Below are 27,343 nucleotides of genomic sequence, written 5' to 3' on the forward strand. Positions count from 1 at the left end.
ATTGGGTAAAAATAAATGAAAAAAAATAAAATAATAAAAATAAAATAAAATTTAAAAAAAAATATATATATATATTATATATATATATATATATATATATATATATATATATATATATATATATATATATATATATATATATATATATATATATATACACTTTTTTTTTGCCTTTGTCTTTGCCATTGTCACTGAATGAATTCCACAGATCTGAGTGGGTCCCTTTGAGTCGACTGCATTTCCACTCAGGTCAAATGAAGTATCATCTTACAAAGCTGTCATCTCCCACAGAGATAACCAGTGGACTAGATCACAGGTCTTGCAGAGACTGGAAGCAGAGCCTTAGTTTCGATGTGAAAAGGATTAAGTTGAGATGGTTTGCACCCATTGTAAGACTCCTGGTGAGTAAAAACCTGAAGGCAGACTGGCGACCAGATGGACTTCTTTCTAGCACAACTTGCAGGGATAAGGTAAGAGAATTATTTACCCTAGAATGATGATTTCGGCATAGCTCCAATTGCGTTGAACAACAAAAAATATTGACTGATTTGGAGTGATTTTCTACAACGGAACAATTCAAATCTTTCCAAAATATAAACAGCACAGATGGTTGAAATCCTTTCCAAAATACCAAACAAGAGAACAGGTGGCCATGATTTGAGGACAAGTAGAGATGTTCCATACAAATCTTTTCAGTCTTTTGAAGCACATGACAAAAAGCTCAAAGCTTGTTTTAGGCATCGCTATAATACTTAATGGTATTAATGACTGAGCCAAGGATCTTGATACTAGCACCAATGCGACATCCCTTCCCTTTTCTGTTTGTATTGGCAGTTATAACAGATGATGATATTCATTATATTGGCTGCTACCCCGTAATGTATTTAGTGCATCCCAATTCGGACGACGGAGTTAGGTTGGGAAAACACGACAAGTGGTCTATGTTGACCGGGGAAGTGTGCCTTTGTTTTTCTTTTTTAAGAATCCACGACAAAATTTCACCGCACTGTTGGGAAGTCTGTTATTAAGGGCAGTGTCCAAAATAATTCTTCCCTTCATACATTCTAAATATGGGGAGTTTCACACAGAGAACTTGGGGGATTCTAGAATGCTGATTGGTGACTTCTGAGGACATGTGACCACTTCCAAATTGTGATAGACTGAGCATCTCACATAAAGCCCTTTAATGCTCTATTTACGTAAGAAAATTTGTTCGTCCATTTCAGACAACGTTATTTTCACTGATCACATGCTTTCCTGTTCATATCCAGCAGGGGGAGCAGTCCAGAGTAAAAGGTTTATAACAATGACAAACTCCACAACAAACATGGTGACTATAAAAGAAGTATTGATAATGTAGTTATTGCACAAAAGAGCAAAGAGAGGCAGCGTGGTAGTCGGTGAGGCTGTTACGACATACAGTGGTACCTCGGTTCTCGACCACAATCCATTCCAGACGGCCTTTTGAGAAGCGATTTGTTTGAAATCTGAATCGATTTTTCCCATTACAATGAATGGAAAAAGAAATAATGTGTTCCAAGCCTTAAAACAGGCTTTTGTAGGAGTGAATGTAGAGTGTCTGCTGCAGGTGCGCTGTTCCTCTATGTGTGTGGCCGCTGCATGTGGGAGGGGTTGCCGAGTGAGTGACGTCTCTCCAGAAGTGAAGAGGTGCCTGGTGCGTGTCCAGCTCTGAATGTGTGCTTCTGTGCAGTTTGGCTGTGACAAGGTCATAAACCAAGTCTCGCTCTGTCCCAGACTCGCCTCATCCCTGTCCCAGCTCCAGCCCACAACAGGACATCAAACCCTGGAGTGAGCGCTCCAGCCTCAGAGGTGTGGAGAGCGAGCACCTCCCCTGTGACACTCTACCACGGTCCAGTGTGGAGACAGGAAAGGTTTTACACCTCAATATGTAGAAAAAACAGTCAGTAAATGTAGCTAACGGGACACGTCTGCATACAGAGGCTGCATTATACACAATAACAGAGTGCGTCGTGGGTCAGCTGATCGGTCCACGCATGTTATGTTTTTTCTGGCTTTTTTCGCGGGCGTTCGAGTTCTGGATTTTCGTTCGAAATCCGAAGCAAAAAAATCTCGAAATTTCTGTCTGATCTCCGATTTGTTCGAAGTCCGAGACGTTCAAAAACCGAGGTACCATTATATCGTGTTTTCTTCATGTCTTATTATTGCTACGTATTGGGTTGTAACAGCATGACTGTCCCCACGTGTTTTCCGTGGTACTGCTTCCTTTTGGTCCATATCGGTAGGTTTTGTGGAAACATGCTGAAATACGGACGAAATGAATGCAGAGCACGGACATAAGGCTCCATCTGGATCCATACATAACACTGAGCATAATGGGCACTGCCCCACAGCCAGCATGTAATAAACAGGAAGCTGTTTCCTAAAAAACATAATGCTGTATATTTTTCAGTGACATACTGCAGTGCACGGCGAACACTCAAAGCACTAATGATTAGTAAGCAAATATGTTAGAAATGAGTAAATCTACCATATGACTTTAAGCAGGAACTGCGAAGTGCCCCCTATTGAAAAGCCACCATTGGCATTAATGTTTACATGAGCCTTTAATGCCATAATCATGGAGTCAGAAGAACATTGGTGAGTAAAAGAGCACTGTTGCAATTCTCCTCAAGTTGTGGTAATTCATTAAGTCAAGCGACTGAATAATGTTGAGAATATATCTCTTTAAACTTCTGGATTTTGTGTGAAAAGAAGAAAAAAAAATCAATATGTTTATACAGTGACTTTTTTTCCTCTGTATTGATGGAAGAGAATGATATATATAGATATACATCCTTATTTTGCTGTGTAAAATCACTTTTGATTTGTGGTTGTATAACTGAAAACATCTCCATCATGTGTAGAGATTTGACCGGAACACAGCAAAGAAAGATCGATAGTAAGTAAATAGTAAGTAATGGTGGAAGACTAAAGGCAATGAAAGATTAAGGGGATGTATAAATTATTATTATAAATTATACAGAGCATGTTTACACAACAGTCCATTTCTACATTCTGAACCACTGATCTGCTTCGATCACTGGTATTTACTGTGTGATAAATAATGGAAATTGTCACTATCATGGAATGCTTACCAGAATACATTATGGACTCGGGGGGAGCTTTTTGCATGATAATTCAATTCCTTTTGCCTCATGTGAAGCAGCCAGGACATGATGATTCATGCAATTGTCAACTTTCACTAAGTTCCCGTGAAAGTTCAAAACAGCCGAAGGCTCAAAAAAGAGCAATATCTCGACGAGGCGACATCTGGAGCTCGCTCTCAAACTAAGACAGAACCAAGCTGCATGAATGTCAAAGAGCCAATGTGCATGTGACACGTCAGGAGGCTCACAGCAACACTTTGAGTGGCAAATAAATGAGGAAGAGGACTGGCTGGAGGCGCAGAGAGTTGAACAGGCAAGTTATCATGGGCTAATAAGCAGATTAATGGCCTCCATCTTCGCTTCCTGATATCTCTGGATGACAGCACACAATGATGAGACGGAGAGGAGCTCTGAGGTCAGACCGGCATTCGATTCTACAACTTTCACTGAATGTATTATTTGCTCACTATTGGGTCACGGCAATAAATGGGGCATACTTTCAACGGTGGGGAGGTTATTGTGTTATGTTTTGCTCGATTATTAAAGGAGAGTACTGCAATTGATACACAGAAACTTTCACTTAAAAAAGAGGCGCTCAAAAACCTTATATTTGCTAATTCCACGTGAGATATTGAAATGATTGATTGGGATTAAATTCATTATTTGCCTCTGCCACCTCAAGTGTTTGTTTCTCTCCTTTCCTTCAACATGTCGCACCAGGTGGCGAATGGAGCAAAGGAAATTACTGAAGACGGGACGCTCATTGATGCTACAATACTGCGCTCAGGTTACTGAAGGGCAGCTGAAACTGTGGCATGGACGGAAAAATATATAAATTGGAGGTTGCATAACTGACACTTGAATGAAATAATGATATGATTTTATGTTTCATTGTGAAAGAAATCTAGGTGAGGGTAATAACATTGTTATTACATTGGTAACAAGAATATATACAAGCTTGGGTGAGTCATGCAGGTGAGCCAAGCATTTTACTGTGGCAGTCATGAAAGTTTTTGATAGCATCTTCTAAATTATTGTTATTATTTATTTTGTAAATGAAAAATAAAATCACTGAACCATTAGAGCTGGAGTTACAAATGGTGACATTGGTGCTCTAGGTTATAGGTTTTAATCTGACCTGAGGATGTCACAGTCCCTTATTTCTTCCCCTTGAAAAGGAGTGTATAGAATCATAACCGTGTTGTATGTAAAACAATGTTTCTTGATGATTTGAGGCATTCAGATAAGAGTATTTCCTTTCCCTTTGCACTTCATACAGACGTATCTTGACCCAGCTCAGGTCATTATGAATTTTTTTTTTTTTTTTTTTTTTATGAAAGGAAAGCAAATAGTGGCGAGCGGCACTATTTGTAACAGTGGTTCCTGTGGTGTCTTGCTCTTGCATCAGGCCGTCTGGCATTGTAATGCTATAAGAAGCGTTGATGCTTACTTTGTGCGATCTTCGCCAGGTGCAGACGGTTGACCCAGGAGATCTTGCTGAGCGGGCTGGGCGTGTTGAAGACCACCATTATGCTGACAGGACGTCCAGACCTGCACAACAGTCACCGTAACTAAGTGAATAACAAGGTCAGGTGGTTGCAAAAGTAGCGCAACAAGTTGGATTCATTGTAAATAATAAGCATAGACTCAACTGAACAGTGCCAGGAAGCCACAGTCATGACCCTTAACACTTGGGTTTAAGGTCTGAGGTAGCGGGTTAAAATGGAGGATCAAGGGAGGAAATGGAATTCACCCATTGTCTAGATTCAGTCTTGAGTTAGTCTCGACTCCAACACTAAATCAGAGATGATAAAATGCTATATCATTGAAGAGACAACACGAGTTAACTCAGACACAATCCAAACCTGTGACAACCAAAGCCTGTGAGACATCGGATTTTAACAAGCTGCACTTCACTCTGTCCGTCATGAACTCAGTATTTTCAAGAAAAAAAAAAGAACTCCATCACAACAGAGACAGATTTCCAATGCAAAAAATAAATAAAAAAATACACACAGCTCGACAGCCCATACCTCATACACAACTTTCCCATTTCCCGGGACTTACTTCAATTCACTGTCAAATGTGTTGCTGTGTGCAGTTTTACCAGACTTTGTGGCAGAGGATGAGGTTTTGTGATATGGAGGCTTTTCAACATTCGGGATGGCTACGATCATCCTGCAGTGGTCCTGGTCGGCTGTTGGCAATAAAACAGCTGCTCATGTTTAGGGCTCTGCTGGGATCTGCAACAGCAAGTGCACACTCTCTGATCACACATGGTGGCTTTTTTGGTGACAATTTAAACTCGCTCTCAGAGGGGGCCTGCAGTGTGTCATCAACTTTTCTAAATTCATCGAGCATTTTACAAACATGTAACATCTACTTGCATGCAGTTTTAACTGAGGTGTTCAGTTTTTTTCTTCCCACGAACTTGTTCATAGGTTTGAGTGAACTTTTTGTCTGTCGAGGTCCATGCCAGAAGAAGCAGCCCAGACCTGTTTGTGTTCCGAGGTTGTGCCTTTACCCATTTATTATTGTTTGCGTTTAACAATGCGTTTGTGCTTGGATAGTTACATTGTGTTTTATTTGCTGCAACTCCACTTGGGATAAGAAATGTGCTGTAGTGTTCAACAGATGTCGTTGTCAGACTTACTCATTAAACCGATGCCAAAAAGTAAAGGGCTGTTAATCAGAATCTCTGAGCATAAAAAAAAACAAAAAAAACTGTGTGCAGCTGCAGATTCAAGTAACAAGATTAGAAAACTAATTTCCTCACCATCCATTTACCTGAATATTTGATTTGCTTTAATCACATTTCACAGCTGCTCAGACCCCCAACGCCGTTCAAATATTTGACTTTTCTTTCAGCTCAACTAACAAGGCCAATATTGCTGACCAGTGGAAAGTAAGACTGGCAGAAAAAGGCAGGTCTAGTGACTCAGCTCTTGGGGGTCCAGTAGAGAAAAGGAGCCACTTTGACCAAGTCTGATTCTATCAGTCAGGCCGAGAATAAGACGACTTTTTAAAGTCTAGTGAAAGCCTTTTACCCAAAGAAACGCAGCACACTCCATTCTCACACTCCTGATGTAACAACTATTCTGATTCCTGATGTAACAATTGATAACAACGGATGTCATTTTTATCTCATTATTTTAGTGTTATGTTGAATACATGTGTAGTCCACATTAAGTTGTAAAGGTCCAATACATATATAGTTATAGTGGCATATACCATAGTATAAAAATTATTAAAAAGTAATATACTACTTAAAGTGTGGTAAATTATAATATGAAAACATCATATAAATGTCACGTTCTGCACTCTGTGCTGTTATTCTTTGTCTGTTCTGCGTGCTTTTATTTTGTTAACCCCCTGTAGTTTCCTTTTCCTTTGTCCCAAGATGTCACAGGAGGAGAGCGAGGGTTCTTTGGACGTACAGGACAGGTTCTCAGGAAGTCACCAGCTGCACCACAATAGAGACATAGGTCGGGAGTCTCGTCCTTCCCACCTGCATGGGTTACAGGAGATCTCCTGGAAGCTCAGGAACAGAAAGAACAGCAGGTTCACGGACATACAGCGGAGGTTCTGGTGGGGAGGACAAGACTAACACCAAAAGTACGTCAACTCTGTTTGTCTCGCGGCCTATGTCTATATTGTGGTGCAGCTGGTCATTTCCTGAGAACCTGTCCTGTACGTCCAAAGAACCCTGGCTCTCCTCCTGTGACATCTTGGGACAAAGGAAAGGGAAACTACAAGGGGTTAACAAAATAAAAGCACGCGGAACAGACAAAGAATAAGAGCACAGAGCGCAGAACGTGACAATAAATAGTCAATGTCAGGACCTTTAACCAATCCTGAGTGCACTGTGGATGGTGTCAATGTTAAGTTTGGAGTGGTTTCAGTGAGTTTATCCTTGTTTTCTGTATTAAATTTTCAATGTTTTGCAATTCTAGCTTATTAGCTTGTAAAGTTACAAGCCAACAAGTATGCCATACTCAGAGTCTTTAATGTATTTGTCGGTAGTGTGCTTAATTTGGAGAATAAGGTCATTCTCATGACCTGTTCAGATAGGTTTTTCTCCCTTGTGATGATCGGCAGGCTGCAGGATGAAAGCTGCATAAACGTATGGTGAGACAATGTTTTGGAACCAAGATGTCGAGGCAGAGCCACGACTTTAACTTGGATCGCTGTCATTCTTTATTGGATGGACCCAGATGTGACTCCCTGCCAGACAGTCGGAGTATCCCAGTTTATTTTGGATATCTTTGAACAATGCAGAACTGCAGAGATCTGAACTCAATTTCATTTGAAGTTTGAGACGCTCATTTTTCAGTTCTCATTATTTGCGAACCAACACCTAAGTCTTTGTTTGTCCTTTGTACATAACCTGGTTAGGTTGAGGGAGGACATTTTTGTTTCTTTTCTTACTACAGTACTTGCAAGAGACATTGTATACGAGTACTGAACATTGCTTTCAAGCTTTACTTTTCGAAGGTGCATTGTTTGTGTGTGGTTTAGTGTTTATTATTTGTAGGAAGTTTGCAGGCTAAAATCATGAGTGTCTTGCCTCTGGTTTGTGCAACAGTCCGTCCAGCTCCTTCTGTTGAAGTTGGAACTGGCTCAGTATCAAATTCGAGTGCGAGCAGTGACACTAGTGCTACACACACGACTGAGGTGTCTCCGAAAAGACATAGTACCTCCACATTTAAGAAATTGAATTTGAGTGAAACATTTGAGAGTACTGATTCTCTTAAGTTAATATGATAATGTTGGATAGATACGGCCGTTGAATGAGTCCACGGCAGTGCCAACAAAACACAGTAAAAACCCACAGTAATGAATACAAATGAAGAATCAATCTTGCTCATATGTTGGTCACTATCTAAAATATTCAGCTGGCTTCCTCTGATGGCATGAAAGAAGAAAGGTAGGGCGCTTATCAGACATTCAGACATCATTACAGAGCAATTGAACGGTGAACGTCGCACAGCCTGAAAGTTCTGTTCCTGCCAGGAGCCCAGCTGCCCAACAAAGATTCGTTTTCATCTCACATAGCGGCAGCAGATGAGACAAGAGCAGCAGGTGAGGGCGAGTAAGATCTCAGAATTCCCTGACATCTTGAAAAAAAGCGAAATTCACACAGATGCTGCTACTATGCAGCAAAGGTGATTTGCTGGAGACTGAAGTGGAGACAAGGTGAGACAGATGTAAGAGTCAGTTGGATAGATGTCTTGTCTATTTTAGAAATTGGGATTTATCGCAACACATTGTCGGATTCCTCCTCCATGCCAGAGCTGACTGACAGCCGCAGTGCAGGTGAGAAGATCTCACAGGAGAGGGGGAGGGTGAAGAGGAATGGTAGGGGGCGGAGGGGAAGGCAGAGAGTTGGGTGGATGTAGAGGTGAGGGGCAGAGGGAGACGGCATCCCTGGTGACTGATTTACGGCAGCGGGTCAACGTTGAAGCATGTGTGAGACTAATACACAAGGACGGACAGACGAGGGAGTGAAAGCTGAGTGGCGGCTTGTCATCCAGGTCCCCGTCAAATCGCCTCTAAATCCAAATTCCAATCCAAGTGTGCTCGGTAAAACCATTCAGTTTCCACAGCGACTGGCAAATACAAGGAAATTTGAGAATAGAGTGTGAGATCCATCGGCTGTGCGACGACAAGAGCTTGATTTCTCCTCTGTCTTCACCTGGTCACCAGCAGTGCGTAGTGACCTGAAGTGTGACAGGCAGCTAAAGTTGTTTTTATATTTATATGAAGACAATGCACAGTCCATTTGAACATCCTGAATTGGTGAATTAATTTGACTACTTTTTGCCATCGCCAAATAATGATGAAAACTTGATGACAACTTTATTTATAAGGACTGACAGTACTAACTAACCATGCTTTCACACTTAGTGGTTCAGCAACAATATCACTTTTAAACTATGGAGAGTGATGACAGACTCATGAAACAAAGTGAGCAATGTTCTGAACTTGAACTCCTCACATCTATTATTCACATTAAAATGCTCTAAATGCACTTTTTTCACCCGCATGTCCAAAGTTCCAACACCACAGCTGGTCTCAGCTGATACTTCTCGTCATATTTTGCGTATTTTGAGCACTTTAAGGTAAATAAAACACCAGCGATTTCATCTGATTGATGCGACGAAGCTCATTACTTTGGCAGTATGACGCTCTTTAGCCTGTAAAAATCCATATGCTAGCCGCATTGTACAAGACACAGGGTTCAGAATGGGAGAAAAAGGTAACAGCCTATATTTGATCGACTCTGACTGTCAGTCAAAATGGGAAAGAAATGCAAAGTTCTCAAACTGCATGTCCAACATTTAGAACTAGGTGAGCTCAGATAACAGAAGCAGATCTGAGAAGAGCCCCTGCTCTTCCGCACTGAGCCAAGGCACCAGAGGCGGTTCTGGAATCGAGCTTCTGCTCACCTCCCTGGTGAAATATTTTGGACTTGTCCAACTGGACAAAAGCCCATGAGGCAGAACCTGAGATGATTGTAGAGATTGTAGATTGCGAACAGTCTGCCTAATGGTGAGGAACATTGGCAGATCATTGTGTCGCATCAGAAAACCAAATGACAAATTGATGAGAGTCCAAAAAACTGGTGTGCTAAAGCAGAGTTCGTGCTAAGACCCTTTTGTGGCATTAGATACTGCTGTTGGAGGTGTGATGGAGTGAGAAACATTTTCTTGACACACTTCGAATCCTGATTGAAGCTATGAAGGACATAGTTGACATAGGTATAACTGTCTTGACAACTATACCAACTACAACCGACCATTGTGTACTGACTGTCATATAGATGACTCAAATGATCCTCGCTCTTTTCCTTCAAGGGTTAATCCCTTTAAAAAGACAGAAACAGATGCTGGCATTGATGAAATGAATCGTTCGGCTCCCAGGCAAATCATTCCACTAGATGAGACTATTTGGATTTCTCTCTCGATTTATTTGTGTCCCAGAGTCCTTCTATTGACTTTGCCTGCAACAGTGTCACCTCGAGTGCCGTTTTATCTCAGCTATTGTCTGCCTCGCACAACCTTAAGAGACCCGTAGTGCCAGAGAATCATGCCACAGCTCTTTTTAAAACTGTTTGCTTCTGCAATCATTCTTGAAATCCTCACTTTCATCCAGTTTCCTGACACAATGCACAATCTGCTTAACTGTTCCACACTTTAAGGCAGTCCTTTTGCAAGACATTTGATCTATCTAGGGAAAAAATGTTGTCCAGACTCAGACCTAGACCAGTTATTTGCTTGAATATTTTCCTTTGTTGACCACTTTAACCCTGCTTGTTTTCCAACCCGTCTTGACTCCAGAGCAATGGTTGGCTAATATATTTCAGGTCAGCATTTATCTACATGACCTGACCGTGGTTACCCATTTTCAGAGTTGCACAAAGTAAATGAGCCGGAAGACATTCCAGTTTTGACGATGATATCTCAACTCTGTTATCGCCTTCCAGTGCAGCTTATGTATCAGCACTCGAGCAGTCGCAGTAAAAAGCGGATGTTAATGAACTGCTGTCACACGTAGGTCGACGCCTTTGAGGCCTCTGTCAGGATTCTCTCCACGTCCTTGCTCTGTTTGCGCTGCGGAGGCTGTGATGTGCTGGCAGACAGCAGAAAGACGCTCGCGGCCAGACAGCGAGGGAGCGACTAAGTACAGAGCAGTTTCTCGCTGTGGCCTCATGCTATCTGGTGAGTTTGCGCTGCTTTGTCTTCAAATGGCTTTGATTGCGTGCCATTGAAGCTGCCTATTCCGAATGAAAAATAGAAACAGTGTTTCAGTCAGTTACCTGGCACATGCCACAGCCGCACCTGTAATATGTAAATGGTTTGGGCACCGACTGGGATCCCGACACCAGCCTCGGATTGACTACTATCACATAGCTTCACATAGATACTGCATCTCGTGTAGAAGGTTAATCTACATGTTGGATAAGCTTACTTGTTGTGTTAATTTTGTCAGACAAAATAACAAAAATAAAGGAAAACTCCCTCCTCATTTTTGTTTAATACACAGGAAGAAACGCTACGTGTTTATGCCGGCTGAAGTATCGGCCCTGTGGCTTCAAACAAAACTGCATGCAGATATATTACTGAATATTACATTTCAGGGTTAACACGACATGTTAACAATCGTAGCACACCACCATTGGCTTAAATGAGCCACAAGGCCTTCAGAATGACCATGGCTTTTTAAAGATGAAACATCACGTGATACAACATATTAAAAGAAGGTGGAAACATCAAAACAAGAGGAAAACCCATAATGCATCATGGACTATGGTGGTTTTCGGCGTGTTTTTAACAGAAAATTCCAGATGCAAAGATAATTGAAGTCCGTTTCGTGCGGAACTAAAGTCGCACATCAGGCCGGATGAAAAGGCAGAGAGGTTGAGGACAGCTGCAGATTGAAGACAGATTTATTTCTCTTGATTTAAAACTACTGTTTTTATTGTCACCAATGCAATAAATGTCAATTCACTCAGCACTTTTAGCCATGGAACATTAGTCAACTGGAATAAATGAAGAGCATCCTGGAATTAAAATGAACTTGATTGAAATGCATCGAGTTTTCATTTGACTAAAACTAGACTAAATCATTATGAAGTAGTCAACAAAAACATGACAAGCAAAAATATGGTATGTGAATGGCTACAGGTGACTTAGACGAAGGATTCACTTTGACAAGACTAAGACTAAATTGAATAATGGGGGACAAAACTAACACTATTTTTTTTGTTGTTTTTTTTTAACTGAAGAAAAAATCCCACCCACGTATTTATTTAATTTCTCTTATATTTGTGTCTGTTCCTCCTATATTTACTCAAGTCTGATGGAACATATCCAGTATATAAAGGTTCACATGATATGGGGAACTGAAGGTGAATCTCCGCCTACTCAAAAGGGCCAACACATTTATTACACTGTATTGACTCTATGACTCCAGACAAGGGGAGGGGCTCTGAAACGTTTGCCCTGGATTTTCTTTCTCAACAGATATTCTCCACTAAGCACTCCACAAACACACAAAACCACCTCATGTACCACTTGTTTGGAATTCGTAAGGAATACTTAAGCCATGAAACAGAATATAGTTCCTAATTGTCAGCCGTATGAGTCGAAGGTTCTCCAAGGCGGCAACAGTTGTTGATGGCATGATCAAATGAAGTGAGTCAAGAAGGTTCCCTCAAAAGGGAATTTGTAGACTCACTTGCAAGCACGACAGCTGGCCCCATCTAACATCTGAGTAAGCAGATTGGCCCTACAGGTCTGCTGTGACAGCCGACAAGGAAGCAGGGAGATGTGGGAGAAGTGATCCGCACTGCTCTGCTGCTCAATCTGTCACTTTTGCTCGGCTTGGCACAGCAAGACTCTCGGTGGCTCTGAAGCATTAAGCCCAGTCTTGCGACTGCCGCTGCCCTGCCGGCACACAGCCAAGCCTTTCATGAGCGAGGTTGATCATCACTTCAACTCGTTTTCTTCCTCCCCTTCTCCTTCCTCCGGCTTTCCCTGCTGGATTCTGGCTTTTTCTTTACAACCCTTTTTTTCGTTTTGGGCTCCCCTGTCTCTCTCTTATCCTTTCCACAGCAGAAGGCACAAAGTCGGATCCATTATAATGCACCATTATTGCTATTCCCAGTCCATGTTTAAGAACCGCTGCACTTTCCTTGCTCTCTTTTCTTTCTTTAAGTGGTCACTCAACACTGAAGGACTCTAAATATCTGCTGTAATTTGAAATGAGTGTGGAATAAATAAATGTTTGAAAAGCTAACATTGGTTGCAGAACATCAACATGATGGGAATCTGTAAAGAAACTGCATTGTCCGCCATTTACAGTATGCGGAGATGACAAAAGATCTTTTCAAAAATAGACTATAAAACAAACAGTTAGAGTTGCACATTCCAACTCCACTGGACGCTCACCGGCAGGATTGTTGCACCAGCACTGGCCAATAAGCCAATTTATACAGCAGCAACATTGGGCTCACCTCCATTTCCGATAACAAGCACCACATCCGGCAAAAACTTGTTTTACACTCCGGTGCTGCTTCATACAGGCACAGAGTGAAATGGTCTGTGGTTACTGTTTCAAATGCTTTGTTCAACAGGAAAAGATTATTATTAAAGCTTAAGAAAGTAATTAGTATTTTACTTGTTATTACATATTATTACATATCAGCTTCTTGTCAAGCCAGACTAATTTTTACCCAGAAATGGACATTCAAATCATAATTACGAATTATTTAAGTAATTAGTTTATGTTTAGTTGCATTGAATTGAATAAAGTTTTAAATGCTTGGCCAAATACCAAACGCTGGATGTTCCATGTGGTTACATTTTTACTATAAAAATATTGCATAAAAAGTCTAGAACGCATTTAGATGCATGAAAGAGATTGAATGTTTAGATGACTAAATATTTTCACTTTTTTATGTATATATTTCAGAATATGCTTTAAAAAAAAAAACAATAATTTAAAAAACATGCAAATTTCATTTTATGGCATGATTCCATTGCAAGCGGCAGTGAGCCACGGAGTCGAAACTGTCACAGCTGAATGGTGGAGTGGGTTGCCAGAATTTCATCAGTGGTCTCGCAGAGTTCATTTGTCTTCCGAGTCGCATTTTTGTATTTAAAAAAAAAATTACATCTTTTCTTTTATTTGATTCGGCCACCAAATGTTCAGTGCATCCCTAATGTGTTCTGAAGTGTAAAAAGAGAGATGGTCACCGGTGATTCCAACACATTTCGCTCTGGATGAAGAGGAGCAGAGAAGAAGGAGCATCGACCAACCATTTGCTAAAACCACACTGAGACAGATGTACACAACAATAGGGGCAGTGAAAGTGTAGAGCTCACTGACAAAGCAAATGAAAAATAATAAATAAACAACATGGGGAGGTTTCAAATATATCTCGACATAGATAGTGGATAAACTGGGTGCATTTACAAACTTTGTCAGGCTAGACGCAGACAAATGGAATAGGGAACTGGAATAGATCACACCATGATTCACAGTCGGCGTTAAATCGACTGTTATGGTCATCTGTTTGTGTCCAAATGGCAATTATGTTGCAGGGCTTTCATTTGCACCACAGAGTGCACTGAACTTCAACAGAGTTCTTTCTGCTAGTCATCGCAAAATGCCACTGTATGACTGACATTTGATCTGCCGTCAATTCAAAATTAATTCTCAGACTTAGCTCACAGATAATAACAGTCATTCTCTGAGGCTCGGGGTGTGAGATAAGAGCAGAGTTAAGACACTATCTATTCTCAAAGCAGCAGCACTGAGCAGCACAAAACAATGACATTACAAAAGATGGGAGGCGGGAAACGCCCCGATGGACTTTAACAAAAAGCTTCATCGACCAACACAAATTAGCCATGAAAACACATGTCCTTGGACACCGGAGCGGAACAGTCTGCAAAAGGAAAATGAATTATATGAAAGATAAACAGTCTCACCTGTCGGCCTGGATTTCCTCATGAATTGATAAGTATTTCAATAAAACAAGCTCAGCTCCATCCCAAAGAAATAAATGAAGGCAGGTTAAACAGGAGTTGATGGGGGCTACTCATTATTCCGCATCAGTAGCAGAGGAAATTAATGATTTGAATCCAGTAATTGCTCCCACACAACCAAGTGGTCTCACATCTGAATTATAAAAAGTCAGGTTTGGAGGACGAGGAATGTGCTGCTGTCACTTTTGCTCTGAGTAAAGCAGGTGTCAAAGTGATCCTATTATGGGATGTTATACAGTGGTACCTCGGTTCTCGACCACAATCCGTTCCAGGCGGCCATTCAAGAAGCGTTTTTTTCAAATTTTGTAATGGATTTTTCCCATTACAATGAATGGAAAAAGAAATAATGCGTTCTAAGCCTTAAAATAGTCTTTTGTAGGAGTGAATGTAGAGTGTCTGCTGCAGGTGCGCTGTTCCTCTATGTGTGTGGCCGCTGCATGTGGGAGGGGTTGCCGAGTGAGTGACGTCTCTCCAGAAGTGAAGAGGTGCCCGGTGCGTGTCCAGCTCTGAATGTGCGCTTCTGTGCAGTTTGGCTGTGACAAAGTCATAAACCAAGTCACGCTCTGTCCCAGACTCGACTCATCCCTGTCACAGCTCCAGCCCACAACAGGACATCAAACCCTGGAGTGGAGCCTCGGAGGTGTGGAGAGCGAGCACCTCCCCTGTGACACTCTACCACGGTCCAGTGCGGAGACAGGAAAAGTTTTACACCTCAATAGGAAGAAAAAACAGTCAGTAAATGTAGCTAACGGGACACGTCTGCATGCAGAGGCTGCGTTATACACAATAACAAAGCGTGTCGTGGGTCAGCTGATCGGTCCGCACACGTTATGTTTTTTCCGGCTTTTTTCGGGGGCGTTCGAGTTCTGGATTTTTGTTCGAAATCCGAAGCAAAAAATTCTCACAATTTTTGTTCGAACTTCAATTTGTTTCAAGTCCGGGACATACGAAAACCGAGGTACCACTGTACTTTTCATAGTACTTTATAGTTGCCCCAATTATCTTCTTGATCAGGTTAAAAAAAACCTGAATCTGACCTGTGGAGTCATGACAAGACCAAAGAAAATCTGGACAGCAGACATGTAAACCCTTTTAAGCACTGGCCAGCCTGTTGTTTTCCAGACACGTTTTTCTTTTTTTTCTCCCAACATGATGACACGCAAGACACAACATCATATCCATTTCCTGGCAAACAGTTTGGAAGCCGAGTTCAAGCAAGTCTCCTGCTCACTAAAGCAGCTGATCAAACACACAGGTTTAATACTCCTGAAGAGCTTTTATTATATTGTCAAATGCAAACCAAGGACTTGTTGCTGGATTCATGTAGTAGCTGATGCTTGCATCGGGCAGCCAACTGTGGCTCCATAGTGCCATTTTGTGAGTGCACCAAGAACTACATTCATTATATATATATATTAAGTCACTTGGAAAAGAACGGCGAGACAAATGGGAAGTGTGGCCTGACAAAAGCTTCTTTTGCCAGAGTTTAACACTGGTTATGAGAGACAGGGCCATCCTGTGGTAACATGTTTGCGCTCTCTGCTAACCGCTGCTTAGTACAGCTCTGGAGGACTGTAGATTCTGGAATAACACCCTGAAGGATGGCCGTACCGGGCTGTAAAACTGCAGGGATATTAGTAGTAGTTTAATCCAGCTCCACGGCATCTCTCTCTCCTGCTGCATCTGCACATTGTTCCGTGATAATGCAAGCTTTCAAATGCTGAAACAATTCAGCCTCGAATATATTGCTGTCAGAACCTGTTCTGGCTCCTTGTTGTTGCTCATAAACTGCTTTGTATATTTATAAAGGGTGAAAATTACCCATTGTAAATATGCAAATACAACCACAGTTCCCTAAACTTAAGTATGAGCATGACATGTATAGTGCACAGAAACTATACTTGCTTTCACTTTACAGAATATTTTTGGTGAATTCCACCATGTTAATTGAACTATTAATATGAAGAAATTCATGTAGACGGGACGACCACTAAATTCAACAACCGAAATTTTCTCAACGCACTTCAGCGACTCCTCTCCAGCTTTTTAAAACAACAGCTTCCTGCGGAAGCTCATGCATTAAATGCGTTGACATCTCAGCACCAGCAACAGATCGACTGTGAGCCACATTTGTATTTACGATGGTACTCACTTATCTGGCCTGCCGGGCACCTGCAGGCGCAAGCGACATTTGTTCGCACTCTGGATCTGTTCTTCTTTGATTCGGATAAGCCGCTGCAGAGCCAAACACCAGTCCTGGGCCACGGTGGTGTTCAGGTTCTTTGATGGAAACACACACTGTTAGTCAGGCTCAGCCAGAATATATAGTGAACTTCAGAGGCTTGAACAACGCTGCTTCCATGTGTGCTAATTGTTAGCAGTTGACAGTGTCACCATCACCCATCACTGGTCACATTTTTGATAGCTTAGTTTTTAGGCATAACACGACCATAGTTGCCACCCACGTCTCAGCATCATCTTCACTACGGATGGTCTTAAGCTAACGTCCGTCTCTTCTACTCTAATCTGCAGCTAAACAGATTGATATCAACTGAAACTGAGGAGGATTTATCGAGTGGACATCATTACTGGGTGGCAAGTGGGGCAAAAATTTTAAATAAAAAACTTGACGGGTGATTTAAAGCAGTGATTCTTAACAATAGGGACAACTTTTTTGTTTTACACCTATGGGCCGTGAGGGCCGCAAGACATGGCAGTAGTGTGTCACTGAATAAAATTGACAGCTGCAAAACTGTCCAGCTGTTGGAGCAGTTTTTAAAAGTAATTAGAACATTTTATGGCAATACTTTCATTTACACTTTGCTTATCTTCTTTTGAGTTCATGGATGAAAAAGAAAATATTTAATGATATTTAGACAGTGTTTTATTGTATTTATTTTATTCTGAAATTTTTTTCATGATTTTTTCTCAACAGTTTGCTTCAAGGGTTTTTTTTTTCTTCAGTAAATTTGATGAACATGACTTGAACCTGTTTCTGCTGCTGGTTGGACTTTCTGATGACCAATATCTTGGAACCGCTGATCACACGGTTTCATGTCATTGCACGGGGTTTGGTTTGTTGACATGTATGGTTATTGAACACAAATAAAATATATAACTCTGACATCAGAAATCAGTCATCACAGCAATGAATCAGTTCTATTCCTCTGAACCATTTGTTCAGGAAAAGGTGGGCCCCAAGAACAGAAAGGTTAAAAACCCCTAATCTAGAGCCTGGCTCCTATTGCTCCTTGAGAAGAGCGTGTTCTTTGCAAATGGAGGTAACAGTGGTGCTAAGGTGGGAGGCTTTCTGCTGGCAAACTGAACACACACCGTTCTTGTCTTATGGATGATCCCACCAATGACTCTCGCTTCCATTTTCACTTTGTAACTTTCCAAATCTTCTATCAAGCACATCTCCAGGAACATGTCATTCCCAGCATTGTGGCATTACTGAGGGTGGTTTGACCAAAAAAAGGTTTGAGAATTACTAGCAGCAGATGAGACCACAGTCATAAAACTGCAGAGAGGCAGCAGTGGCTGTCTTCAGCAGCATTCATCTTGAACAGTGTTCATTCAAAATCATCAAGATAATAGTAGAATATAACTCAATGAATGGATTTTTTTTTTATCACTAAAATTAATATAGGTGTTTTTTAAACATGCAATACTGTCGTAATATTCCACATTGAAAAAGACAAATTATTTCAGCATCCTGATTATAACAGATGCCAATGTCAGGTGTGCAAAATAGCCCACCTAGTCTCAGGCAGATCCTCCTCACCTTGTTTTGACACAACCGTTTCAAGGCCTGTTTATACTACCTTTACGCACAATATTGTACAAACTCCCATGTGCTCTTCGCATTGGTATTGCTGTTCACTAATGCACCAACCAGGAGGAGCAGCCGAAACTCAAAAGTTTATGACAATGACAGACTCCAATACAAACATGGAGACTGTGGAATAATAATGTATCTCTTGCACAAAAGACGAAACAGCGTTAGCGTTGTTGGAGGCAGTGGTTGGTGAGGTCATTAAAAATCTCGTGACTGGAGGAAGGAGACTTTCCACCATTGTTGTGTCTTCTCTGTGTCTCATTACAGCTACGTATCAGGTACGAACAGCAAGTAGTAACAGGACTCTGGTGGTACTGCTCCGTTTGGTCTGTATTTGAAAGCTTTGTGAAAACATGCAGGAATACGGACGGAATGAACACAGCGCACGGACAGAAGGCTCCCTCCATATCCGGGTCCGTATGTAACGTTGAGCACAAATGGGCCTTGAAGAACCCTCTCTGGACGCCTGATTTTGCCAAATGATGTATCTATTTTTAAATATTCTACAAGTCATGTCAAAGTGGGCTTTTTTTATTTTATGGTTACGAACAAAAGTTCACATCAACCAGCAAATAGAAATGTCGATTGTCTTGCAAACAGTTATTAGACGGTCAATATTTGAGTCAGAGCAAATGAAACAAAGCAGACTCATGATTGTCGACTTGCTCTTGCAATACACATTATACGAAACTACAAACTCCAGGATGGTGATTTTGTGACTCGTGTACCGCTGAGATTGATAAAAACAGACTCCACGGTCAGCAGACAGATGCTGGGCTGAGTTAATATATACTTTGATATTGATGTCCCCGTGTCTAGTTCTTCAGGAGAGTCAGCATGTGCATGTACCTGGTACATTCCCTGCAGCGTGCCCACTAGAAGGGTGACCTCTTCCACCACTGAGAGGTCGTGTTGAAGTTCCTGCAGCTCCTGGTAGAGACGTGGTGGACCCAGGGCAGCTTTTCCTGGGAAGACAGACAACGCTTCAGATGAAACTCTATTGTCCCAATATATAAAATTATTACGCAGTAGAACAATTACAGTAAGTATGGAACTTGTTGGAAAGGTCAAGACAGAAAAGGCCTGTAATTGATAAAAGGCACACACAATTGTATTGTTATTAAACAAAGAAGTACATAATTACTCAAACATGTTTTATATTTTAGATTCCTCCAAACAGCCAGTGACTACATCATGAAGCACATTAAGAAGGCTAAGGGTTTGCAGCGCTGCGAACAAAACAAAAGGTGGCTACTTTAACATACGAAACATATTTAGAGTTATTCAACCTTTTTTTTCTTTGCTTCATAATTCAGTATATCCTGCTTCATATACAGTATTTGTCGTCTTCAGTATGTATCTACAATGCAGAAAGTAGTAAACATAAAGAAAAAAAACACTCAATCAGAACGCCTGTCCAAACTGTAGTTTGGACACACAACAAAGTGCTTCTCAGTGATCCAACTTTTGCTACACAGAAAAAAATCCAGGTGTCTCATTAGACACAAAATTCAGCATTGATTCAAGCACTGTTACCTTTAATGTCTTGCTCTCCTGCTGCCACAAATCGATAGCTGTGTCTCCACCTGTCTGCCATCCTCCTTCCAACCTCCCCTGGTTCCCCCTTATCTCTTCAGCAGGCCACACAAAATCATTCAACTCTGTGGATGAATTTGAGCATCCAGCAATGTCAACGGCCATAAAAGAAAGAAAACATCAGAGCGGTGTGAGGCACCTCTCATCCACCCAACATGACTAACAGCAGAGAAATCCTTGCCGGAAGTGTTCCTGAAACAAGTCGGCCCTTAAGGTTCAAAAGGATCTTTGTCACTTGCAGCCAGCATCGTCAGTGCTCTGAGTGACGATAATCGGTTGGTTAAACATCAACTATAAATGAGAAAAAAAGGACTCCCTTTTCTCTTTTGAGGGTTTCAACAAGTTCATCCCATCCCTCCGGGGCCCATGTTTGGCTGAGAGGTGAATGTGCTGAGCTGTAATCCAGCCTAATCCTGTCGGCAAGGCTGGATTTGAGTTTTACACCCAGAATCCACGCCAGTGCCCGAGACGCCATGCTCTGTAGGGTAGAAAGCTCGACCCTGGAGGACATCATCCAGGCTTTCTCTGGAATTAGACGGCGATCTAGCACTCAGCTGCCGTGTTGCTGGAGCTAGCCAGCGGATTGAAAGACAATGCTTGATTCAACACCTGCATCAAAACCTCTGAGCGTCTGATCCATCGCCAAAGCCCACTGGTACACTTCAGACGAGTACAGCATGGATCACTGAATGCAGGTAAAAATAGACACCTGTGTAAATGGGACAACATAACAACATAACAACATAACTGTACAATCGGATTCGACTGTCAGAAGGAAACTGTAAAGAGGTACAGTCAGGGGTCACCAATCAGAATCTAAGTAAAATAATTCGATGGTGTTAATTTGGTGCCAAATCCCGAGCATGTTAAGTACACGGTATTACCAAAAGTATTTGCTCACCCATCCAAATGACCAAAATCAGGTGTCCTGCACCAAGAATTGTGAGAGAATGGGCCGCTGTCAGGAGCTCAGTGAATTCCAGCGTGGAACTGTCATAGGATGCATCATCTATGCAACAAATCCATTCCTGAAATTTCCTCGATCCTAAATATTCCACAGTCAACTGTCAGCTTTATTATAAGAAAATGGAAGAGTTTGGGAACAACAGCAACTCAGCCACAAAGTGGTCACCATGTGAACTGACGAAGAGAGGTCAGCGGATGCTGAGATGCATGGTGCAATGAGGTCGCTGACTTTCTGCACACTCAATTGCTACAGAGCTCCAAACTTCATGTTGCCTTCAGAGTAGCTCAAGTAAAGTACGCACAGAGCTTCGTGGAATGGGTTTCCATGGCTGAGCAGCCGCATCCAAGCCGTACATCACCAAATGCAATGCAAAGCACCGGAGGCAGTTGTGTAAAGCAGGCCACCACTGGACTATAGAGCAGTGGAGACATGGTCTCTGGAGTGATGAATCATGCTTTTCCATCTGGCAATCTGAAGGACCAGTCTGGGTTTGGAGGTTGCCAGAAGAACAGTTCATTTCAGACTGCATTGTGCCAAGTGTGAAATGTGGTGGAGCTATGGTGTGGGGTCGTTTTTCAGGAGTTGGGCTTGAAACTAACTTTGAATGCTTCAGGATACTAAAAGAATTTGGACAATTTCAAGCTCCCAACCTTGTGGGAACAGGCCCCTTCCTCCTCCAACATGACTGTGCACCAGTCCATAAGTAAGGTCCATAAAAACATGGATGACAGAGTCTGGTGTGACTGAACTTGACTGGTCTGCAAAGTGTCCTGACCAGAACCCGAATGGGATGAATTAGAGGCGAGACTGAGAGCCAGGCCTTCTCCACCAACATCAGTGTATGATGACCTCACCAATGTGCTTTTGGAAGAATGCTGAAAATTTCCCATAAAGAGACTCCTCAACCTTGTGGACAGCCTTCCCAGAAGAGTTGAAGCTGCAATAGCTGCAAAAGGTGGACCGACATCATACTGAACCCTATGGGTTAGGAAGGGGAGGCACTTATGTCCATATGGGAGTCAAAGCAGGTGAGCAAATACTTTTGATAATATGGTGTACATCTTGCGACACGCTCGCAGTTGGTACCTGCACTCGTGGCCGATCCGTGTGCTTGCGGCCACTTCATGAACCTTCTTCACCTAACAAATGTGCATTTCCCATTCTTCAAATATCCAGCAGCGACATAGACAGCGCCCATTCTTACCTCATACAGGATCACCGCAAGCACTAGCAAGCAACAGTGAAGTTGTGGTTACAAGTGGACTGACGCCGTCCTCCAAATGATTTATGAATCTGAAATGTTCTCTTAAGTTCAGACAGATCAGCCGTGAGGCTGTCGCTCAAGCACAGGTACTGTTGCAAGACCGAATGTGACTTATAATAATAATAATAAAAGTGTTTATATAGAACCATCCGGAATGCTGTTCACAAGGATAAACGACCATCTTTGTTGATAAATACAGTCGCATCACATGGGAAATTGTATTTTTCTTCAAATAGCTAGAGAAGTGACAACATTTTTTAACATTCAGAGATTTAAAGAACGCTTGTTTGGTCACAAAGTCAAGTACATTTGCTGAACTAGATGAATGACACTTTGATTCACCAAACACAAAGAGCACACATTTAATAAAGAAGGGCACACACACAGTGGCCTGCGTAGAATAAATAAAAAAAAAGATTCAATTTTGAGCCACACAGAGGGAGCTGGATTTAGCACAGGCACCCCACTGAATGACATCACAGGGGACATGGAATATAAATAGACAGGACAGCCTGGGAGAGAAAACAGGGAGCGGCGCCACAGATGTTGTGGGGCAGTTTCTGGATAGAAATGATTAAGGTGACTGCAACACGTCAAAAGAAAGAGCAGCAAGAATATCAGAGTCACAGCAACATCTGTGGGGCACAACACTCACAGAGTATGATAAGTAAAGCAAAACAAACAGCTACATGGGGAGCTAACCTTAGATCATCCCTGAAACCTTGCAGCAAAGTTACTTTACCTGAACACAAAACTTGGTCAAGCCAGAATCTAAACCAACTTTCAAAGCTGGGACTGCTTTCAAAGCCGGCTACCATTTTATCCTGATCAGTCTTTGTGTCTTCCTTGTCCTATGGCGCCTTTATCTCGGATCTTGTCAGGCTCTGTACACACCAGTGTTGTGTAAAGGGATGTTGGAGGAGTAGTGTTTCACCCTCTGAATCCTATCTACTGCCACTGGCTCTCTAATTGGGCCTTGAAAAGGAGCAAATAATCTCTGCAGATTGATGACTCCAGTCTCAATGTGTTTGTGTTCTATCAGAGAGTGAAATGAGACTGTGGGGATCCAGCGACTAGGGGCTCGCCGTCCCTGCATCCCTCTCCGAGATAAAACACCCCTGGCAGCTGGGAACAAGTGACTGTCATCGCTATCCTCCCTGCAAACACGTCCTCGATCAGGGTGATAAACAGCGAGGAGGCATCTCCGTCAGACACTTGAAAACAGAATGGATTAAACTTGTCGAGCCAGAGTCACAGTCCATTCCAGTTGCGAGAAGAAAAAAACAAAGAGGCTGTCGTAGGCAAACTGCAAGTTTAGTTGGTAAAATGACACTATTAATGCCGAGCTAAGCAAAGATTAGCCCGTGGATTACGGACTTCCTGACCAGCCGGAGTCAGTGCTTGCAGCTGGAGACGACTGTCTCCCACACTCAACATCGGATCTCCTCAGGGCTGTGTTCTTCCTCCATGGCTCTTCTCTCTGTACACTAACTGCTGCACCTCCAGCCACCAATCCATGAAGCTGATGAAGTTTGCAGATGACACCACCATCATCGGGCCCATCTCAGATGGAGATGAGTCAGCTTACAGGAGCTGAACGCCCAGAAGACAGTGGAGATGATGGTGGACTTCAGAAGAGCCAGAGTTCCTCTCTTCTCATGATGGCCATGGTGGACTCCTTCCGCTTACTGAGAACCACCATCACCAAGGACATCAAATGGCAGCCGACCATCAGTACCCCCCCCCATCAAGAAGGCCCAGCAGAAAATGCTCTTCTTGTGGCAGCTGAGGAAACTGCAACTGCAGACGAAGTTGCTGGCGGAGTTCTACACAGCCATCATCGAGTCCATCCTCACCTTGTCTATCACAGCAGCGGCGCCACCTCCAGGGACAAGGGCAGACTACAGCGCATTGTGCACTCTGCTGAGAAGGTGATCGGTCGCAGCCTGACACCTCTACATGACCAGTATATCTCCAGGACCCAGAGACGTGCAGATCGGATCAGAGTTGACCCTTCTCACCCTGGACATGGACTGTTTGTCCTTTTTCCCTCTGGCAGGAGGCTACGGTCCATCCAGACCAGAACCTTCCATCACAACAAACGCTTTTTTCGCTCTGCTGTCAGACTGATCAATTTGTGAACAGCCCCTGTTGCTTGTGGTTTATTAGTTTATTAGTTACTATTTTATTTCATTTTATTGCACAGTGTAGCAAAGCACTTTCCTATTTGGTGAGATCCTCACTAACATTGGCAATAAAGCCGATTCTGATTCTGAATATGATGCCACAGATGCCTGCAGTTGAGTGAAGGAGCATTGGCATGAAAGATGCTGGCTCGCATCTTGGTGTCCACCGTCGAACAAATAGTTGTTCAGAGAACCCGTTTCCACAAGTTCAGAAGCACAGCTAACAGGCCACACACACATAGACCATGAGATACAACCAGGGTTCAATACCGTCACATCCAGATGCCGCACCGGCGGAACCATCTGCGACCTGCCACAGACAGTTAGACACTAACCTAATAGTGGATGCTGTGAAAATTGGGAATGCGCCTTTTGCAATCGGATGGAATTTTACATTGTGTATTTTGTTTTCCTTTGGTGAGTCAGAATTTGGTCACTTTTTTTTTCTTAAAAGCGCTTCATCTGGGTGTGATCACATGGCACGAACATGGTAATATGCTCTTTAATTCCCTTACCTGGCCTCTTCGTTCCACCCTGTTGAAAGATGGTGTCTTTGCTTTGAGAGCCCTCTTGTCCCACTTCAACAACTTGAACGTGCTGCAAGGGGGCACTCCATTTCATGGTGTACTTGGGTCCAACAGGAACCAGGCTGCTGATATCTGGAGACCCTCTGGGGGAGACAGCAGCAATACATCAGTCAGCTCTTTGAGACGTCATGCCTACACTAAGATCATTCACCGACAAATGGCGTCCAGTTGAGCAGACGTCTTATCTCTATTCATGTATTCATGTAATCGCGCACCAATCAACACAGCGATCGCTTTGTCAAGACTCTGAAGGACGGAGTAGTCAACTCCGGGACACTCCAGTGAAATGAGACATGGGGTGATAATTACTTTGATGGCTGAACACAAGCGCGTCAAAGCAGCATCACTGACAGGAGCTTTTAACAAAGAACACAAAACTGCTTTCCTTTCCACTTCTCTGTCCCTTTGCAGATGTGATCAATGAAGCTGTCAAAGAAGATGAAGAGGAAAGAGGCTGGAAAAAAATGTTTTAGGTTACTCATCAATGACTTCTGACGCTGCGGTTCAGTTTCCGATTGTTTGTTCAGAGTTTCTAAAGCGTCTGCAATGTGAGACGGAGGTCAGCCACCGCAGCTGCCACACAATATACACACCCTTAAACAAATACATATATTGTTTAAGATACTTAAAAAGCAGAATGTATTATTTCTTTTTGGTATGTCACTTAAAGAGTAATTCGATACATTGAATGATAACTAGATTTAAAGTAAATTGTAATTACAACGAGACTACTTTAAATTTATATTCGCAACTTAAGTAAATGGAAAATAAGGTTTAATGTAGCATACTACAATTCTAGCAATTCTAACATCCCTAAAAAACACAGCAGGGCAAAGTGCAGCTCAGGGGCCACATGTGGCCCTCCTCCTTCAATGTAGCCATCAGGAGGACAAACTGAGTATGTGTTGTGTTCTGACAGTTTTGGTTTCAATACTTTAGAATGTTCAGTAGTCAATGATATTTATGGCATTATTTTTCAAGTTAATTTTCAGTGCTTTAAAGGAACTATTTAAAGCCGTTTCTATGTCCATATTTATAAAACTCAATTTCAGTTTGTGGCATTTTTCCATTATTATTATTATTAGTAGTAGTAGTAGTAGTTGTAGTAGTCGTGACCTTACAAGGCTGATTGACTTTATATTTATAATGAATTTAATCTTATGTCTACAGATAACATTAAAAGTTATAGTAGCATTCCAATATTTCCATTTCCATTTATTTTCTTATAATTGAATAAATAGCATACCGAAAAAAACAAATGAATTTCCTTTCTTTTCTACAGTGTAACAACCCCTCGCGACACTGCTACTATATGATGTGGCTTTACAGGAAATTTCATTTTCCATCTCTGCTCCAAGACCTTCTAATATTTAGAGCTATTCAATTGACGCCTTGCCTTTTGTAGTGGCTTATGTTTTGACACATCACCATCTTGAAGTCAAATGTGGCAGCAGTATCAGTAAGAATTTCATCAATGACTTCACATCCAAAGTACACAGACTAAAAGGATTGGCGTTGCAGTTGGACTTGCAACGGTCGGTTAGTTGCACTCAAGAGAGACTTACTTGACATTTATGTTGGCGCAGATGAGCACATCATCAAAGAGGAAGACTTTTCTCTCCTTCGACTTCAGAACTTGTCCTCGCTCGCCGTACACCGTCTCGATAAGGGTTTCACAGAGCACCAGAGAGCCCTGCTCCAAATTCAGTTGCTAAAAGCAAAACAGATTGCAGATGTCACAGAGACCACGGCCTAAGTTACAAATCTGAGGATGCGTGAGACCAGCTGGAGGGAACTCACTGCTATTAACAGATTAAAAAAACATGACCCTCAAGGTCAGACAGTCGCATACGTGTTCTCTTTACATTCTAGGCTGTTCCTTAAATTCTCAAAGCCTTCCTTTCCACAAAGATGCTCAAGAAGCAAAGTCTTCACACTATCCAATCTGGCTTCTCATACAAGCATCTGGACTGAAAATGCGTTCCACCACGGTGAAGCAAGTGCACTTCTATGCAGCTGAAAGCCTTGAAAAAAGCCGCACCTGATGCAAACACACACAGAGGGATAGAGGAAAACAAAAGCAGTTTACGTGACAGGACATTGGCTCACTGGCAGCCATATGCTTGGCAGGGGGAAATCGGTAAGTGCTTTTATCACTTTGGTCCAGCTTTGTATTGGAGTGCCCAAATCAATATTTTTGTGCATTTGGTGCCAGGCTCGCA

The 27,343-nt window shown here is 42.2% G+C and overlaps 1 protein-coding gene across 2 annotated transcripts in view; it reads right to left on the reverse strand.

Annotated features, from left to right (window-relative positions):
* The window catches only part of arhgef10la (Rho guanine nucleotide exchange factor (GEF) 10-like a), a 149,304-nt gene that overhangs the window by 61,513 nt on the left and 60,448 nt on the right, over window positions 1-27,343 (reverse strand). For both annotated transcript variants that reach the window (XM_053869071.1, XM_053869070.1), the window contains 5 exons: window positions 26,687-26,832; window positions 25,050-25,204; window positions 19,371-19,486; window positions 16,836-16,963; window positions 4,579-4,679 (listed from right to left, as the gene is read on the reverse strand). In XM_053869071.1, the coding sequence (XP_053725046.1) occupies window positions 4,579-4,679; window positions 16,836-16,963; window positions 19,371-19,486; window positions 25,050-25,204; window positions 26,687-26,832 (646 nt within the window). The remainder of the gene's footprint in view (window positions 1-4,578; window positions 4,680-16,835; window positions 16,964-19,370; window positions 19,487-25,049; window positions 25,205-26,686; window positions 26,833-27,343) is intronic.

The sequence above is a fragment of the Synchiropus splendidus genome, chromosome 6 (genome assembly GCF_027744825.2).
Source record: "Synchiropus splendidus isolate RoL2022-P1 chromosome 6, RoL_Sspl_1.0, whole genome shotgun sequence".
Lineage (NCBI taxonomy): Eukaryota > Metazoa > Chordata > Actinopteri > Syngnathiformes > Callionymidae > Synchiropus > Synchiropus splendidus.